Source organism: Paramisgurnus dabryanus, chromosome 21 (genome assembly GCF_030506205.2).
Source record: "Paramisgurnus dabryanus chromosome 21, PD_genome_1.1, whole genome shotgun sequence".
Taxonomy (NCBI): Eukaryota; Metazoa; Chordata; class Actinopteri; order Cypriniformes; family Cobitidae; genus Paramisgurnus; species Paramisgurnus dabryanus.
In genome coordinates, this window is record NC_133357.1 from 2819744 (window position 1) to 2838213 (window position 18470).

At 35.9% G+C, this 18470-nt stretch overlaps 2 protein-coding genes across 2 annotated transcripts; one reads left to right on the forward strand and one right to left on the reverse strand.

Annotated features, from left to right (window-relative positions):
- Positions 1–161: 161 nt before the first annotated feature.
- Positions 162–15461, forward strand: gdap1l1 (ganglioside induced differentiation associated protein 1-like 1). The gene is made up of 6 exons (XM_065285338.2): positions 162–399; positions 3177–3369; positions 8824–8997; positions 10863–10957; positions 11241–11355; positions 12891–15461. The coding sequence occupies exons 1-6, from the start codon at positions 220–222 to the stop codon at positions 13232–13234; spliced, it is 1101 nt and encodes a 366-aa protein (XP_065141410.1). The 5' UTR covers positions 162–219; the 3' UTR covers positions 13235–15461.
- A 127-nt stretch (positions 15462–15588) lies between these two features.
- mfsd5 (major facilitator superfamily domain containing 5) lies at positions 15589–18332 on the reverse strand. Its single transcript, XM_065285337.2, has 2 exons — positions 18101–18332; positions 15589–17547 (listed from the first exon to the last, which is right to left on the reverse strand). Exon 2 carries the CDS (start codon positions 17441–17443, stop codon positions 15998–16000), a length of 1446 nt encoding a protein of 481 aa, XP_065141409.1. The 5' UTR covers positions 17444–17547; positions 18101–18332; the 3' UTR covers positions 15589–15997.
- Positions 18333–18470: the final 138 nt, after the last annotated feature.

An 18470-nucleotide genomic window follows, 5' to 3' on the forward strand; every position in this document is an offset into this window, starting at 1 on the left:
TTGTTTGTTTGTACAGTATGAATTTGTTTGATAAATGTATATTGCACAAAAAAAAAAACATATATTACAAACAAATTATTAATACAGGCGTGTTGGTGCTGCCGCTGATCGTGGTGCTGAAATCCCCTTGCGCGCGCTCCATCTCTCCCCTCCCTCCTACTCTCTCTCTCTCTTTCTCTCTCTCTCTGCTACGCTCTCACACGCACAAAATCCTCTGTCATGGCGTCTTCCAACAATGTTACTCCCACCAACTGTAGCTGGTGGCCCATTTCAGCCATGGACGAAGATGGCAAGATCATTGACGGAGAAGAAAGCAACGAGTCGACGATAGAACACAAGCCATACTCCAAAGACAGGCTCGTCCTTTATCACTGGACTCAGTCCTTCAGCTCTCAAAAGGTAAAAACAACACCACAGCTTGAAAATGGTGGAGCCCTGGATGGATCTATAGCGTTCAGTGCAGTGCAGTGGGACAGGAGAGTTCAGGAGATGCATGTGCATTTATTGGCCTACCTGTCTATTGCATCGCGTACTTTCGCGTAATGACAAAACCTCAGAATTCATTTACTACTGTAGGCTAAGATCAGTTGCATGCATAGTGCTTATGAGGGTGATAATAAATAATAAGCATTTGCAGTGGGTCGTTGCTTTGCTCAGGATGTTATAAATAATGCATTGTAATAATGCTTTGTAAAAACACAAATGGAGATTTCATATTTAGCTGTTTTGTGCACATCTGGACCAGGTGTGTTTATCATTTCAAAGGGTACTGTCTATGCTCAGTCATCTGTAGGTGGATGCATGTTTTGAATGCATGATATCTCAAGCAAAAGCTGACTCCTCACAACAATATTACACTGACCAGAACATTCGTGAGGCTGAGATCTCAATGCTTTCTTGCATGCTGATGACAGCATTTGCAGACTTGAATGGAAATCCGAGCAGAAACTCAATGGCCTGCCAAAATCCCTCTCCGATTTACTTACCAGAGAATTACAGAGATAAACATGGCAAAGCTCTGCACCAATGTTCTTCTTTCAGTACCCCAGAGAAATGATTCTCCAGACTTATCTTTGTATAGAAATATCGGACAACATTTAGCGTTGGGAACATCAAAACAACCGTGTCATCTCAGGTAGTACAGATTAACGTTGCTGATCTTTTAATTTTACTGAGAGGGCCTTTTTGTTTCCGGGGATTTTAGTTCACTGTAGATTATTTTGTGCCTGGTCAAGCATAGATATTGCACACTTGATGTTAAATGCTTCATTAGACGTGTCTAATGCCTGTATAACACATCCTTTGGCCTCGGCACAGACAGTGTTGAATGCTGGCTGATGTTCATTAGCTTATCCTCAGTCTGCTGATTGATAAGCTTGTCATCCATCAGTCAGTACCCATTGCCTTATCTTGATCGATTGACCTGGCTTGATAGTATGCGGCAGGATTTTATCCTTACTGTGGTCATTTAACATACAGTTTGGAGAAAACAGGATCATTCCTGTGCCTGAATTCATGCAGACATTTAGTTATTGTCTCTATGTCTCTAACAAGCTGTCTAAAGCTAAAGATCCCACATAATCTATCTATCTCCTCTCACTCACCAAGTTATTTCCTTAAAGTGGGGGATACTCTGTGTTTCAGGCTCATTCCCTGCTCAGAGCCCTCTCCCCGGACAGCACACCAAATACGTTTACAAATTTAATTAATTCAACTTATTTGTAAGTGTGAACCCGTGAAATGTTTTATTATATTGATTTGCTTACCGAACATTGTCTGAAAAAATTGTCAGTAATGTTCCCAAGTTGTCACCGGGGCTGTACCCTTTAAAAGGGTCCTAATATGTGCCATTTGGGTACAGATTTTTATACATTTGGTACCAGTAGGCACCTTTGATGTACTATACACACTCTTAAGGTTCAAAGGTGTATTTTTTAAAGGGACCTGGCCCAGTGACAGCTACACTGCAAACAAATTACTTTCTTTCTTGGTATTTTTGTCTTGTTTTCAGTAAAAATATCAAAAAATTCTTAAATTAGGATGCATTCTTGATGAGCAAAATGACCTAAGAAAATAAGTCTAGTTTTATTTAGTCTAGTCTAGTTTTTATACAAAAAGTATCAAATTTAAGTGAATTTGTGCTTAAAAAAGCTAAATTATCTGCCAATGGGGTGAGAAAAAAAACACTTAATTCAAAAACAAAATTCTCATCGCATTCGCAGATATTTTTGCTTCTTTCAACCACAATTTCACTTAACTTGCTCATCAAGAAAATACATCTTGATTTAAAAATTCTTATATATTTCTACTGAAAACAAGACAAAGAAAAGTAATTTTTTGCACGCAAAAAAATCAGTGCAAATCTAGTCTAGTCTAGTTTTTAGACTAAATGTATCAAATTTATGGATAAAACAAGCAAAAAAAAAAAATTTGCCAATGGGGTAAGCTAATTTTTCTTGAATTTAATGTTTAAGAAAAAATGTTCAAGATCAATATTTTTTGCTTACCCCATTTTCAGATTTTTTTGCTTGTTTTTTTCACAAAATCACTTAAATTTGATATTTTTGGTCTAAAAACTAGACTTATTTTCTTGGGTCGTTTTGCTCATCAAGAAAAAGCATCTTTATTTAAATTTTTTTTATTGAAAACAAGACAAAAATACCAAGCTTTTTTTTTTGAAAATCATTTTTTGCAATGTATGGACCATTTTCAAATTTTTTGCTGACAATGTACCAGTTTTTATATTTTTATAAAAGTCTTTTTATAAAATTTACACAGATGATTGAATTCATCAAACATGAATAGAGTACAAAAACGTATAACAGATTTGTACATAGTTGACATCTTTGTCTATTTATTATGGACTGCAGAAGGTATTTAACAAGATCCAATAATACATTACCATTGCACCACTGTGTACAGAGTTTGTGTACATACATTCTTTGTGTCCTGTGTTTCACTTCATGGATATCTTTGCATGTGACATCAAAATACACTGAGAGCCATCTTGCTGTAATGTGATGTCACGCACCGATCAGTCTGCGCAGCACAACTATTGACATCAACTTTCTGGTTCTGATGTACTTATTCACATTATTAATGCATTCTGGGTGCACAGTATGATCTCAGTCTGTGATGTAGTGGTGATGTCACAACACTGTGTGTTTAATTGACAGGTGCGTCTGGTGATCAATGAGAAAGGGCTACTGTGTGAAGAAAGAGACGTCAGTCTGCCACTCACAGAGCACAAGGAGCCTTGGTTCATGAGACTGAATTTAGGCGAGGAGGTGCCGGTTTTCATCCACGGAGACACTATTGTCAGCGACTACAACCAAATCATTGATTACATAGAGACCAACTTTGTAGGAGGTATGACTGAGCACACTACTGTAATTAATACTGTTATTTACTATACTTACCTAAAGGAAGTTGACCCAAAACCAGTAACGCGCATTACGTAATAATATTACTTTTCTGAAGTAACGAATAAAGTAACGCATTACTTTATAAATGTACACATTAATATTTGAGTTACTTTTTAAAAAAAGGTAATGCGAGGTACTTTTCAGTTTAATTAATTCAATTTAAAAATTAAATATGTACTAAATTAAACTGAACATATTAACGTAGAATTACGCACTTAGTGCGCATGAGCGGGAACAGTTTGAGTCAGAAACAGAGATGGCAGGCCAGAGCTTGAAATTTGTGCGATCATAAAAAACACCTGAAAGAGATCAAGCCTCAGCCAAGTAAGAAAAAGTAACGCAAAAGTAACTTAAAAGTAACGTAAGAGTTACTTTTCATGGAAAGTAATGAAGTAACGCAATTAGTTACTTTTTTGGGGAGTAACTAAATATTGTAATGCATTACTTTTAAAAGTAACTTTCCCCAACACTGCCCAAAACTGATGTTTTTTATCATTTACCCACCCCCATGTTGTTCCAAAAATATTATCTTCAGAAAGTGGTTTTCAGCAGAATGTCGAATACTGACAGCCTCGGTCTCCGTTCACTTTCATTGTATACAAACAGATGCGGTGGAAGTGGATGATGACTAACTGTGCATTCAGACCGCCACTGGCGAGAGCGTCAATAAAAGCTCTGGCTTCCCTGACAACGACGCTAAAGAAAAGTTGTAGTGGACGCTCTGACGCTCGAATGCATTCTCTGAACTCCTCTCAGGCCGAGGTTTCCGCCTTCCGATTGGTTGCCGGTGTTTTCTATGAGTATACGCACACCGGCGCCGCCCAGCTGTGACTCAGGAAGTTGCTCAAATCCCTGTCGCGCCACACAGCGCCACTCACATAGTTTAACATTAAAAAACATCATATTTGTCCAAAACCATTAACGATCAACATTGGCTGCTAACGTATATTTTGCATTTTGAAGTAGACGTTATCTGACGTAGCTCGCACTATTTAATGTGCACTTCCGGTTTACAATACCTCAGAGTTGTCCTAGACGCGACTCGGCGCGACGCTTAGCTGCGCGACCGGTGTGCGATCCCCTTTAAACATTCATTGATAAAAAAAGTTGATGTGTTTGAACAACACGAAACTGAATAAACACTAATAGTTTTTTTTTTGGGTGACTTGTCCCTTTATGGTCCGATTTACGTATTAGTGTTAACAATATGCAAAAGGTACAAACCACAAAGTAAGACTTATCGTCTCCAACGTAATTTTTTTTCTTTGGACTACAACAAACACACGGATTGTAGGCAACAGTTTACTTCCTGGGATTGGGGAAAAATCCTGGGATAATTCCAGCCACTTTGAACTTAGCCTGTAAGATAACTCCTATTAGCATTGCATTGTGAGCAAATCTTTCAAACATGGTAAGGAGCTTCACATTTCCGGCTGACGTTAGAGGTATTCAGGCCAATCACAACGTACAGATTAGCTGGCCAATCAGGGACACAGAGCTTTTCAAATCCATGAGTTGTGTACAAAATTTGTGTGTTTCAGGAAGACAGAAATGTGGAGTATGTACGATGTAAATGTACGATATGTGGAAAATAATGTGTTTTTTTAACCATAAACCACACAAACACATTATATTTTACCAAATACACAAAATAACGTCGTTTTTAGCAATGAAATAGGTGCTCTTTAAGACTCAGACTTCAGTGTTTCGGGGAATTAGTTTCCTGAACAAACACCATCATTCCCTTTGACAAAACACCTGATTGTACACGGTTAGGTGTGCTTTAAAGAAACTGTATAGCAATTAACGTTCTTTTACTCTCTTTATTTAATCGGTTTCCCGATTCCCTTTGTATGCACTACTAGGAGTGAAGCGTTGCTGTTGTAGTGTAATATATCTTCTCTCAAACGGCTCAGATGTGACACGGACTATGTGTTGAGTGTGGGAGGTGAAGTGTTTTCACTGATCCATTTAAAAAACTCTGTTCTTGATCTAAGCTCAGTCAAGTGGTAAAATCCGAGTTAGATCGGCATATATCAGTGGCCTTTAAAAATCTTAAGTGGATTTTTCTGAATGGTCAAGAAATGGTCCCTAGCTGTCACTGGTGTGGTACCCTTTCAAAACCTACACCTTTATCATTTACGGAATTTATATTAGCACCTCAGAGGTAGACATTGGTACAAGAGACAGGGGCGTTGCACAAGATCTCGGGCCCTATGCATAGGAAGTCCTGATGGGCCCCCATGCCCCACCCCCAAATTATATTCTAGACTTTTCAAGGGCCCTCTCTTCCTTTGGGGCCCTGGTAATCAGTACTGGTTTTACCCCCAGTCCGACGCCCCTGACAAGAGAGGCCATATACATATTAGTACCAATTGTACACATATCTGTACCTAAATAAATGGTACATATTAGGACCTTTTAAAGAGCTGTCCTAGTGACAGCTGGGGACCATTTTTGACCATTTTTTCGGACAGAGTATTTTACATTTCACAATTACCCAAATTTATAAGTTATACAGATTGTGTAAAACATATGCTTTATTTTAAGGTTCAGTGACAAAAACGGTTTGGCAAGATGAGAATTTCAAAAATCTTTTTAAAAAACTTGTTTTAAAAGCATGTTTATTTCAATATTTATTTCAATATTTATTTCAAAATTACATTTGCAATTTACTCAATTTTTTAAGGTAAGTGGTTGCAATCAATTTATTTAAGCTACATTTAAACAAAAATTGTTTATTTTTTAATTTATTTTACTAATCTTTTTTTGTTTAAATGTAGCTTAAATAAATTGATTGCAACCATTTACCTTAAAAAATTAAGTAAATTAAATGAATAATTTTTTCAGTGTATGGTGATGCACGATTCCCCAGGTCCCATTTATCTTTTTGTAGCGTGTACCTTGTAAATCTTATCATATTACACTAAACTAGATGATTATATTTTATTCCACATTTTTTTATGAATATATTTATATTTTCATTTAAAAAAATACTAGTTACACCAATTGACACAGACCGGTTACACCACATTGACATTTTTTGCAATTATCCCCCAAATATTCTTTCAAAATGAAATAAAACCATTTACACTTGGTCCTCAAAAAAGAGAATGTTATCTGCAAATTTATTTTGAAATTTCAACTCTTTTACATTTAATTAAACCATGCGAACACAAAATAATTAACTTTCAAATTTTTATCAAATGAGATTTGTAATGAAGTTTGGGGTGTTGGAGCTGATGTCCTCACATTTTATTTTTTAACCATTGTTGTGTCAAATATAAACATTTTCTGGGTTAATTTAAACCAAGTGTTGGGTTTGTCACTTTTTGACCCAATAAAAATGACATACACTGAAAAAAATTATTCATTCAATTTACTCAATTGCTTTTTAGGTAAGTGGTTGCAATCAATTTATTTAAGCTACATTTAAACAAAAATTATTTATTTTTTAATTTATTTTACTAATCTTTTTTGTTTAAATGTAGCTTAAATAAATTGATTGCAACCATTTACCTTAAAAAATTAAGTAAATTAAATTAATAATTTTTTCAGTGTATGGTGATGCACGATTCCCCAGGTCCCATTTATCTTTTTGTAGCGTGTACCTTGTAAATCTTATCATATTACACTAAACTAGATGATTATATTTTATTCCACATTTTTTTATGAATATATTTATATTTTAATTAAAAAAAATACTAGTTACACCAATTGACACAGACCGGTTACACCACATTGACATTTTTTGCAATTATCCCCCAAATATTCTTTCAAAATGAAATAAAACCATTTACACTTGGTCCTCAAAAAAGAGAATGTTATCTGCAAATTTATTTTGAAATTTCAACTCTTTTACATTTAATTAAACCATGCGGACACAAAATAATTAACTTTCAAATTTTTATCAAATGAGATTTGTAATGAAGTTTGGGGTGTTGGAGCTGATGTCCTCACATTTTATTTTTTAACCATTGTTGTGTCAAATATAAACATTTTCTGGGTTAATTTAAACCAAGTGTTGGGTTTGTCACTTTTTGACCCAATAAAAATGACATACACTGAAAAAAATGATTCATTCAATTTACTCAATTGCTTTTTAGGTAAGTGGTTGCAATCAATTTATTTAAGCTACATTTAAACAAAAATTATTTATTTTTTAATTTATTTTACTAATCTTTTTGTTTAAATGTAGCTTAAATAAATTGATTGCAACCATTTACCTTAAAAAAATTCAAATTCTTTAAATACTGTTCTGCAAGCTTTCTAGTAAAACATAAAACGTAAACAATTTGCATGAGATTTACGGTTAGATTTGTCATGTCCTTCTGTTGTGGATACTGTTCATAGATTTATGTTCAAAGAGACAGATTGTTAAAATGCTTGTTCACACTCTTTTAATGCTGGACGTTTTGCTTTTGGCCAACCTGAATTACAGTAGCCGTCCCCAGCTTTGATTTATAATGAAGCCGGGCAGATTGGATGGTGGTAATGCCCACAGATAAAGCAGGCTTTCATGTAGGGCATTAAATAAGACACATCATCTGTGTGTAATACAGATACCGATTTTTGAACTGTGATACTATGTCAATTCTGGAGCTGTCACTGGGGCATATTTTGTACCTCAAAGATACCTCAATGGTACATATTAAGACTTTTTTAAAGGGTACCGTCCCAGTGACAGCTTAAGTACATTTTTCTGACAATGCAGGCATTTGTATTCAAGCTCACATGCACTCCATGCATTTCCTGTGACCCCCTCACCCCTGAGTTGCAAGCACCATGTTTTATGCTTTAAGGAACATGCATACAGTGTTGTGTGTGTAATTTGTGATGTATTTGGGCTTAGAGATGCATTTTAGGGTCCAGCGTATGCATAAATTGATCGTTCGCAGTCAGCTAAGAGCTGCAGGTCTGATAAGCGATTAGTCAGCTTGTTAAAGTTCAGCCAGGTGCTGCCCTGCTATCTTGTGGGTACAGACAATGCAATGCATTATGGGATACCCCTTCAAAACATTGCTGACCTTTTCCAGGAACACCAGGCCTAATATTAGCAGGCATGACAGCCTTTGTCTTCACTTTTGTTTTTTATGAAATACTGACTGAACAGTTTAAATACAGTAAGTCATGAATAACTAATCTTATAGCATGCTAAAGAGTAATACGTTTGTTTAGATATATTTAAATAGAGATCTTCACCTTATGGGTAATTCACAGTGTAAAGGAGTTGCAAGCTTATTATTGCAGGGATTATAAGATTAAATGAATGCTGTAAATATTGTCCACTTTTTGACAAATGACTGACACCCAAAACCGTGCAGTATACTGTATAAAGTGATAGTGGTGATTTTGGACACACAGCTATGGCCTTTCTTTGTATGTTTTTGTCTTTTAGACACAATACCTCAGCTGAATGCTGATGAAGGCACACCCATGTATGCAAGAATAAAGCAGTACCGGGATCTGCTAGATGGGCTGCCCATGGATGCTTACACACACGGTTGCATCCTACATCCTGAACTGACAACCGACTCCATGATCCCAAAGTATGCCACTGCTGAAATACGTAGTAAGTGCATCTCTGAGTATAAGCATTTATGCGTACTAGAGACAACGGGGCAGATTGAGAATAGTTTTATCCTCCGTATGGGGCAAGTTGTTACGTTTTAAAGCTTGCTATAGAGTTTTCTGCTAATTTACAAAGCAAATAAGCACAAGGTCACAAAAAATATAATTTAAACAAGAAAAATGTGACAATTTGGTCCAACCGGACATTTATGTAAATAAAGGTTACAGTAAAATTAGCTTTTATTCTGTGTGTTGTACTGTTGCCAGTATAGTTTTATTGCCCCTTACAGAGTGAACTATTCCCTATCTGCCCCGTATATACTGCGTTACACAGCAAATAAGCACAAGGTCACAAAAAATATAATTTAAACAAGAAAAATGTGACAATTTGGTCCAACTGGACATTTATGTAAATAAAGGTTACAGTAAAATTAGCTTTTATTCTGTGTGTTTTACTGTTGCCAGTATAGTTTTATTGCCCCATACAGAGTAAACTATTCCCAATCTGCCCCGTATATACTGCGTTACACAGCAAATAAGCACAAGGTCAAAAGATATATAATTTAAACGACAAAAATGTGACAATTTGGTCCAACCGGACATTTATGTAAATAAAGGTTTACAGTAAAATTAGCTTCTATTGTGTGTCTTACTGTTGCCAGTATAGTTTTATTGCCCAATACAGAGTGAACTATTCCCAATCTGCCCCGTATATACTGAGTTACACAGCAAATAAGCACAAGGTCACAAAAAATATAATTTAAACGGCAAAAATGTGACAATTTGGTCCAACCGGACATTTATGTAAATAAAGGTTACAGTAAAATTAGCTTTTATTCTGTGTGTTTTACTGTTGCCAGTATAGTTTTATTGCCCAATACAGAGTGAACTATTCCCAATCTGCCCCGTATATACTGCGTTACACAGCAAATAAGCACAAGGTCACAAAAAAGATATAATTTAAACAACAAAAATGTGACAATTTGGTCCAACTGGACATTTATGTAAATAAAGGTTACAGTAAAATTAGCTTTTATTCTGTGTGTTTTACTGTTGCCAGTATAGTTTTATTGCCCAATACAGAGTGAACTATTCCCAATCTGCCCCGTATATACTGCGTTACACAGCAAATAAGCACAAGGTCACAAAAAATATATAATTTAAACAACAAAAATGTGACAATTTGGTCCAACTGGACATTAATGTAAATAAAGGTTACAGTAAAATTAGCTTTTATTCTGTGTGTTTTACTGTTGCCAGTATAGTTTTACTGTGTTTAATTGTTTATAAAAAAGCTATAGCAAAAATATAATGACCATTTTCCTTTGTGGAATACAGTTTATGAACTTCAGTATTTGATTTTTCACATAATCTGCTCAGTCTGAGAATTTCTTTATTCCTCATTGTGAAAAACTGAAAAGCAAATCGCAACCTCAGATGTTGACTGTAAAATGACACGACATCCTTGTCACGCTAAACTGCTCAAACATTGGCCCATTTGTGCAATTCATCGATATTAGATCTGCACCGCTTGCTTATTACGCAATGTGTCAGTTTGAAGTAAAGCTTATTCAGACAAATTAATGCAAGAGATGTCATCGAAATGCATCATACAGTAATTGCAAATAAATCTCTGTTATGGTGCACTTGGAAGGAATCCATTTAGCCGGTTGATTTTTATCGTAAATTTTTTTTTTATCGTACAATTAAAATCTTGAATTGCTTGTCAGGAACATTTAAACAATGTTTTAAGTAGTGCCTGTTTACCACAATATTGCATAATTACATAATTCATGATGATGCTACAAGACTTAGATATCAACTATGATGTGAATATGAAATGTCTGTTTGGGATTTTTCTCTCAGGACATTTGGCAAATGCAGCATCTGAACTGATGAAGTTGGACCACGAAGAACCTCAGCTGACAGAACCATACCTCTCCAAGCAGAAAAAACTCATGGTTAGTCAACAGTAAAGACTTTATTTTACTATTGGCACGACAAAATCATTTTCGGAAATATTGTGAGAGTTCCTGTAGCACTATTGGTAGAGCATTGTGTTAGCAGTGCAAAAGTCATATGTTTAATTCCCAGGGAACACACATACTGATCAAATGTGAGCGACTGTGAGTCGCTTGAAGTAAATCATCTGCCAAATGCTTAAATAATGTTGCAGTCATAATTAAATCTTAAAAGGAAATTGGATGTGGACGCCTTCCTTAACTTAAACCTTTATATTTTTAGGCAAAGATCTTGGACCATGACAATGTGAACTACCTGAAGAAAATCCTTGGTGAGTTGGCCATGGTACTAGACCAAGTAGAGGCGGAGCTGGAGAAAAGAAAACTGGAATATCAAGGTACGTGTTGAGTCAATAATTTTTGCTAACCAAAACTATTTCGGTTTTCAAGACCAACTTGAGCAATATGTAAAAATATATTAATGAATAACATGACTCTGGACCACCATTTTCTTGCATACATTATCTGAAAGCTGAACAAATAAGCTTTCCATTGATGTTTGGGATATGATGTAATGAGATGTCAATAATTGTCTGAGATACAATTATTTGATAACTTGGAATCTGAGGGTGCAAAACAATTGAAATATTGAGAATATCGCCTTTAAAATCGTCCATAATGAAGTCCTTAGCAGCACCTATTACTATTGACAAATGTATTGGAAATGTCCAAAATATTTACATGGAACATGGATCTTTAATATAAATACTGGATTATCCATAATCATTTTTGGAATAAAAATGTATAATTTTGACCCATACAAAAATCTATTGCCACTAATTTACCCATGCGACTTATGACTGGTTTTCAGGTCCAGGGTCACAAATATATTCAATTTACATGTATATAAGTTATTAAATTATAGGAATATTGAATTGTGATGTCATATTGTCATATTCACTTTTTTGAAAAGTTGCCTGCCTTTTTTGTGATTTTCACAAAATGCCTTTCAGGAAAATTTTCTTCTAAAAATATACAAATATACAAATATATCAAATGAAAGAACAGACCCTCTGCTTTCAATCAAACAATAAACAATCAAAACATAGGGAATTTTTTTCATCCTATCTATATTTTTCTCTGCTTATAAACTCTTAAATATGAGTATTTTTCTTTAAAAATTATTTTTAGCAAAAAGTTGAAATAATTGCATTTTTGTGAAGGAATTTTGTTAGAGATCAGATTCAGAACGATTCTCAAAACATACACACAGTTTAAAATTAGTAAATCATTTTTTGCTTCAGTTTTTTATAAATTGGGTAAGTGCACCATCTAGTGGATAATCGCAGGATTAAAGATTACCATAAAACCTTTTTATGCAAATGTTTTCTCTTAAAGGCATGATCTCTAAAAGCTAATGTTGATATTTGAAATCACCTAAACAAACACCCATACCTCGATAGATTCTGGACCTTCTTTTGATAGATCTGCCCCACACAAACGCAACCCAGACAATGATGTTGTTTAGTAGACACGCACCTTACTGCTGATTGGCTACTAGTGTACTAGTCGGCCCAACTCCCTTTCCCAAAGCGTTTTTCAGAAAACGTGCACTCCGCCTTTAATTGACAAGATAACTCGTCAATGGCAGGGAAAGAGTTAACAACAAAACACTGCCAGTTGTTTCCAAGTAAAAACTCATGAGGTATTCTTACTTTTTTATTACTACAATTTTACATAATTTTACTTTTAAATTACATGTTTTCTAAAACAGTTATTAACATATGACTGAACCAAATAACATTTTTACTAACTTTCAGTAAAAATACTGTATACTGTAAAAAAAAAACTATTCAGTATTTTTTTTTAGAGCTGAAATCGTTCTGCTTGGTATTCCGGTATAACTTCACATTGTCTTTTCATTTCTTCCCAGGTCAAAAGTGTGAATTATGGCTTTGTGGACCTACTTTTACACTAGCTGATATTTGTCTCGGAGCCACATTGCACAGGCTCAAGTTCTTGGGACTCTCAAAGAAATACTGGGAAGATGGGAGCCGGGCAAACATCCAGTCTTTTTTCGAACGTGTGCAGAAGCGCTACGCTTTCCGCAAGGTATTGGGGGACGTCCACACGACCCTGCTGTCTGCGGTTCTACCCAATGCTTTCCGAATGGTAAAAAAGAAGCCTCCGTCATTCTTTGGGGCATCTTTCCTAATGGGGTCTCTCGGGGGAATGGGTTATTTTGCCTATTGGTTTTTAAAAAAGAAATACATGTAGTGAATGTGCTCTTGTAGTATTTTGTGTCTGTGTATCTGTGTGATGATGTTTGAACTTTTGGGTAACACTGTTTTACGAGAACAGGAGAACAAGAAAACGTACGGAGATAAACACTACAATGTACTTGGGTGAATAATTATAGCAAATATATATGAACATTCCAAAATTAGGAATTCTACTTAACATCACGTTTTCCGACAATGAATGCCTTCATGGCGGTATTTTGTTTGCTTATAATTTGTTTCGTTGTTTTTCCCATATAGGACACCTGTAACTCGATTTGGTGGTATAGCACAATGGCCAAAATAAACAAAGTATATTATAAACGTAAAGCCCAAAAATAGTTTATTTTTTTATAGTTATCCATCTATGGACAGTTGTAGGATTTCCATTTAAGCCATTTAAATGAGAAATTGAACACAGCACGGGCAAACAAGGTCATTTTCACAAACCACCTCTGCACAGGTTTAATATTGGTGCTTTTTTGCAATATAACACACGAGTGTTCCTGTAGCTCAGTTGGTAAACTTTTAAAATTAAAGGTGCCATAGAAGAACCATTTCTGGCCGATTGGTTCCATAAAGAACCGTTGACATCGAAGTATCTTTCTGTTTCCAAAATGGCTCTTGGTAGTGAAAACGGTTCTTTATAAAGAAAAATAAAAGTTTGACTGAATGGTTGAGGAATTGAAAAAAATGGTTCTTCTATAGCATCGCTTTGAAGAACCTATAAGGAATAATTGACGACCGGCCGTTGAATTATTAGAAAAGGATTCACACCCAAGGTGGTATTTACAGCGGGTGTGCATAATTTTCAAATAATTCATACTACTGGAAGTCAATTATTCCGCTTATACCACAAGACATTGCTCTGGTGGTTATTTTAAACATTTAACAGGTTAGGTGTGCATATATCGAAAAATAATGCATACCCATTGAACATTTTTCAACCAATCACAATAAAGCATTTAACAGCCCTGTGGTATAATTATTTTTAAAGCATTGTGCTGGCAGCACAGGGGGATTGATCCCCAGGGAACACACATATTGATAAACCAATGTAAGGATAGCAAGCATTGTAAGCTTTGCTTTGGATAAAAGCGTCTGCCAAATCTTACCAAGAAAGCAAACAAGAGTTTTAGAAATGACTAAAGAATGTGTTCCTCATATGAGACTGCCAATTTGAGAATAATTTTTATTTGTTTGTATTATTTTGAAATTGTGTTTTTATCTTAGTTATTACTGAAAACATCCACGAGTCTACTGAGCCACAGGTTGTACTTCCTACAAATAGGTGGTGATGGGGAAACCTTAGAGTTTCAGCTCTGAGTGTAAGAGATGAAATCAAATACATCTCAAATTCTATAAAAACTACACTAGATCTGTAATAAAAAACGAATGTCTACCTACACTAGTACATCTATTTTTTTTCAAGCATGCCACTTTACAATGCAAACACTTTACAATAAAGTTATTGATAATGCATTAGCTAACATGAACTATACTTATACAGCATTTATTAATCTTGCTTCATGTTAATTTTAGCATTTACTAATATATTATTTAAATCAAACTTTTAAACTTTAATGCACCATTAACTAACATGAATAACTATATTTACATTAACATGAATTAATAAATGCTGAAAATCTATTGTTCATGTTAGTTAAGCCATCTACTTTTATTAATACAACCTTATTGTAAAGTGTTACCAGTTTATTTTTTAATGAACACTTTTTTTAACGTTTAGATTTTTTTCAATATTGTTTAAAGAGAAAAACAATCTTTCATGTAGATTTAATATAATTTGATTGACGAAAAACTGTGAGAAACCATTAAATGTTTATCATAAACACAATATATCTGAAATATTATATACTATATAAATTCACCCACCTAAACATACAAGCCATATACAGCCGTGTAGATATCAGCTAGTTTCATTTTACTTGTTTTCAATACACAAAAATTAATTGTACATTGTCTGAGATGAATATTTCAATACATTTTACGGGATATAAGAGAGAAATCTGATTTAGAAAAACTTCATGTTGTGTTGGAGGTTTATCTAAATCGGAAAGACTGGACGTAAATACATGAAAACTATATTAATGTCTGTGGTCATTAGACTTCACAATAGATTGTTTTCATTTAAGATTATTTATTTTTATATTCTCAAAAGATGCTTTTTAATGTTTGTTCATTAGCCTTAATCTATTCAGTTGCCATCAATTTCAATAAAAGACAATGCTTACCATTACTTGAATGTATGGTCAGTTGTAGTAGATACTGTAGATGTTAGATGTTATAACATTTGTATGATTTTTTACTGTTCTGAAAAGAAAATCCAACAAATTCACGAAATGAACACAATGTGTTTATTCAGAAAAACTCCCCAACACATAATTATGACAATATGGTATATTTAAATTCGATTTGTTGTACATCCATCTTAATTTAAGTGGCAAATCTCCAAACCCATTTTAATTTCAAACATCTGGTCTTTAGTTGATGGCTGGAATGCAAATGCATTTAAAATGATGCTTTTTTATTAGTCATTGTCTGGAATAATCTCAAGTCCTTGCAGTTTTGGCTTAAAGTAAAAATATTAAAGAACAGATTACAAGGACTTGACCTGTTTAACTAACAATGAAATAAGGAAATAAACATAAATGCAATTGTTTAACCAAGTCAGCTATTAAAAAGAAAACTATATCAAACACTCTTTCTCACTGTGATCATCCAGCGTTCATCTCTGCCCTACTCATATTTCTCCATCTAATTTGGTTCCCTCTAGTCTCAAGTCCGCATCATTCCTGCCCACAGTGAAAAGGCTGACCACAGCGAGCAGAGCAGCCAACATCATCACCGCACAGCCTGCAAACATGTGTCTGGTGCCACCCCCGGCCTCGCCCGCACCTGCGCCAGAAACCTCCCCGTGCAGAGCCAGCAACCCGAGGCAAGCCAGGAGGTGTAGGGGCAAACGAAACCATGCCAACACCACGGCTCTCCTCTCCACTGGGATCACGCGGCCCTGGAGAAAACTCACCGCTGGGAAATAAAGCCCACAGGCGAGTTCCAGGAGGAGAAATGCCAGAAGAGATTCCCTTGGACGGGGCTGGCCGGGCACGGTGGAGAACGTCAACATGAAGAAGGAGAAGAAAGCCAGTAGGACCGCCAAGCAGAGCAGATGACCGGGTTGGAGTCGATAGGGGGCTGATGTGGCTAGCCGAAAAAGCGTGGAGCCAGCCATACTGGCGGCCATCAGACAGGAGAAGACAATTCCGAGTGGAGGGCCGTGTGGGTCCAGCACAGGGGTCCAAAGAAAGACAAAAATATAAAGGACGCTTTCGAAGAGCGCCTGAACGCCGCCCAAAAGCATAACGCGGCGGTCTGACAGCAAGCAGCGAAGACCCTCCAAACATCCTCGCCAGAAACGCGCCCGAGCTGATGTTTGCAACTTAGGCCCGTTTATAGGGTTTAAAAGGGGGGTGCTCTTGTCTCCACGTGCACCCTCCGAGCTCTCCTCTCGACCCCAGTCGAACATCACAAACCAGCCGCAGATGGCAAGACTCGGGATAGCCAGGAGAAACGGAGCTACTGGTCCCAGCCCGAGCCATTCTGCAAACAGGTTTGCCACCAACCCGGCGGCAACCGCCAGGGCGTGGTTCCAGCTTGCAACTTTAGTAAACGTAACAGGAATCCATTCTTTGGGAAAGTCATGAACCTCGGTGTGACCATGCACATACCAGGCCTCAAAGGTGGTGGTCAGAAGGGAGGTGGACAGTCCTCCTAAAACACGGCCTAGGATGAGCATGAAATAGTCCCGTGATAACTTAGTAAAGCAGCAGATTGAATAAGCCACACAGAAGAGGACACAAGTCTGTCTTCGACCCAGAAACTGAGGCAGCCATCCGGCCACCGGAGCAAAGAGGACACAGGAACCAAGGCCACATACGTACAGGATGGCAATCTGAGATTCCAGGAAGTTATAATGGCGATACAGTTTATAAAGGTACGGTCCTTGTAACCAGTCTGCCCAAAGGGCAAGGAGGTACACTTTCAGAAAGATGTTCTGGAAGCGTCTGAATGCTGGATTGGCGACCGCCGTCTGTGTGGTTTGGGACGAGGTGAGTCGACGGGCCGTGATTTCTAAAACCACACATAGTCCAACCAATACGATGAACGCCAGGTATGCTGTCACAAACATGATGGGGATAAAATATCTTCAGGTGTGCATTAACTCCTTAATAACCCTTAATGATGGATCATCCTCCTTTAAAAGACTTTGCCCCAATTGCATTTATGGTTCACCTGCAAAAAAGACAAATCAATATTAGAAATAATAACATAATAAGAGCATAACATGACATATTTGTCAATCTAGAAGTGACATTAATTATAATAAAATGTAAAACGAAATATATTTAATGAATAATAAAAATGTAAATAATAAACTGATGGATAAGCCATGTGATCAATACATAACATACATAGAAATAAACACATCTTCTAAATAAATAATAAAAAGACATATTTATATTTTTATATTTTTATATTATTATATTAAATTATAATAAAATGTAAAATGAAATATATTTAATAAATAATAAAAATATAAATAATAAACTGCTGGATAAGCCCTACAACTTCTAAATAAAGCCATGTGATCAATACATAACGTAAATAGAAATAAACACATCTCCTTAATAAATAAAAAAATACATATGTTTAAAATACTTTTATATAATATAAATATCTATAAATCTTTTTGTATCTCATAGGTTCAACATGACTTGGTAGGGGTGTAGTTATACTAGGCTTCAAAATCCGTAACTCTGTGGTTAAAAAACAAAACTACACATACCTTACTCTTAACATTCTCCTCTCCGCTGGAATTAAAGGCAAAACCCTTTTCCATTTCATAACTTAAGGGGGTTAAAAAGCACAAAACCAGTAAATTTCGCTTATCTGCGCTACAATATCCGTGTATGTTTCCGGGTTATTTAAACGTGATGACGCAAAACATATGTAGGACGTGTTGTACTTGGCTTCTGAATATTAATTACGCATGAATGCGCTCTGCTAGCAGATATGATCTGATTGGCTACGCGGGAGACGTTAGCGCTGGACAACTGACGAATTAACCAATGAAAAAAATGTCTTATGAATATTGATCGAGTTTCGTGCACAGACGCTGTTTAACGAAGGTTACCGCCCAATGCTGGATAATCGTT

Coding starts and splice junctions, on each gene's coding strand:
- gdap1l1 (XM_065285338.2), top strand. CDS start 220: ATGGCGTCTTCCAACAATGTTACTCCCACCAACTGTAGCTGGTGGCCC. Junction 10,958..11,240: donor CCAAGCAGAAAAAACTCATG/GTTAGTCAACAG, acceptor TTATATTTTTAG/GCAAAGATCTTGGACCATGA. Junction 11,356..12,890: donor AAGAAAACTGGAATATCAAG/GTACGTGTTGAG, acceptor ATTTCTTCCCAG/GTCAAAAGTGTGAATTATGG.
- mfsd5 (XM_065285337.2), bottom strand. CDS start 17,443: ATGTTTGTGACAGCATACCTGGCGTTCATCGTATTGGTTGGACTATGT.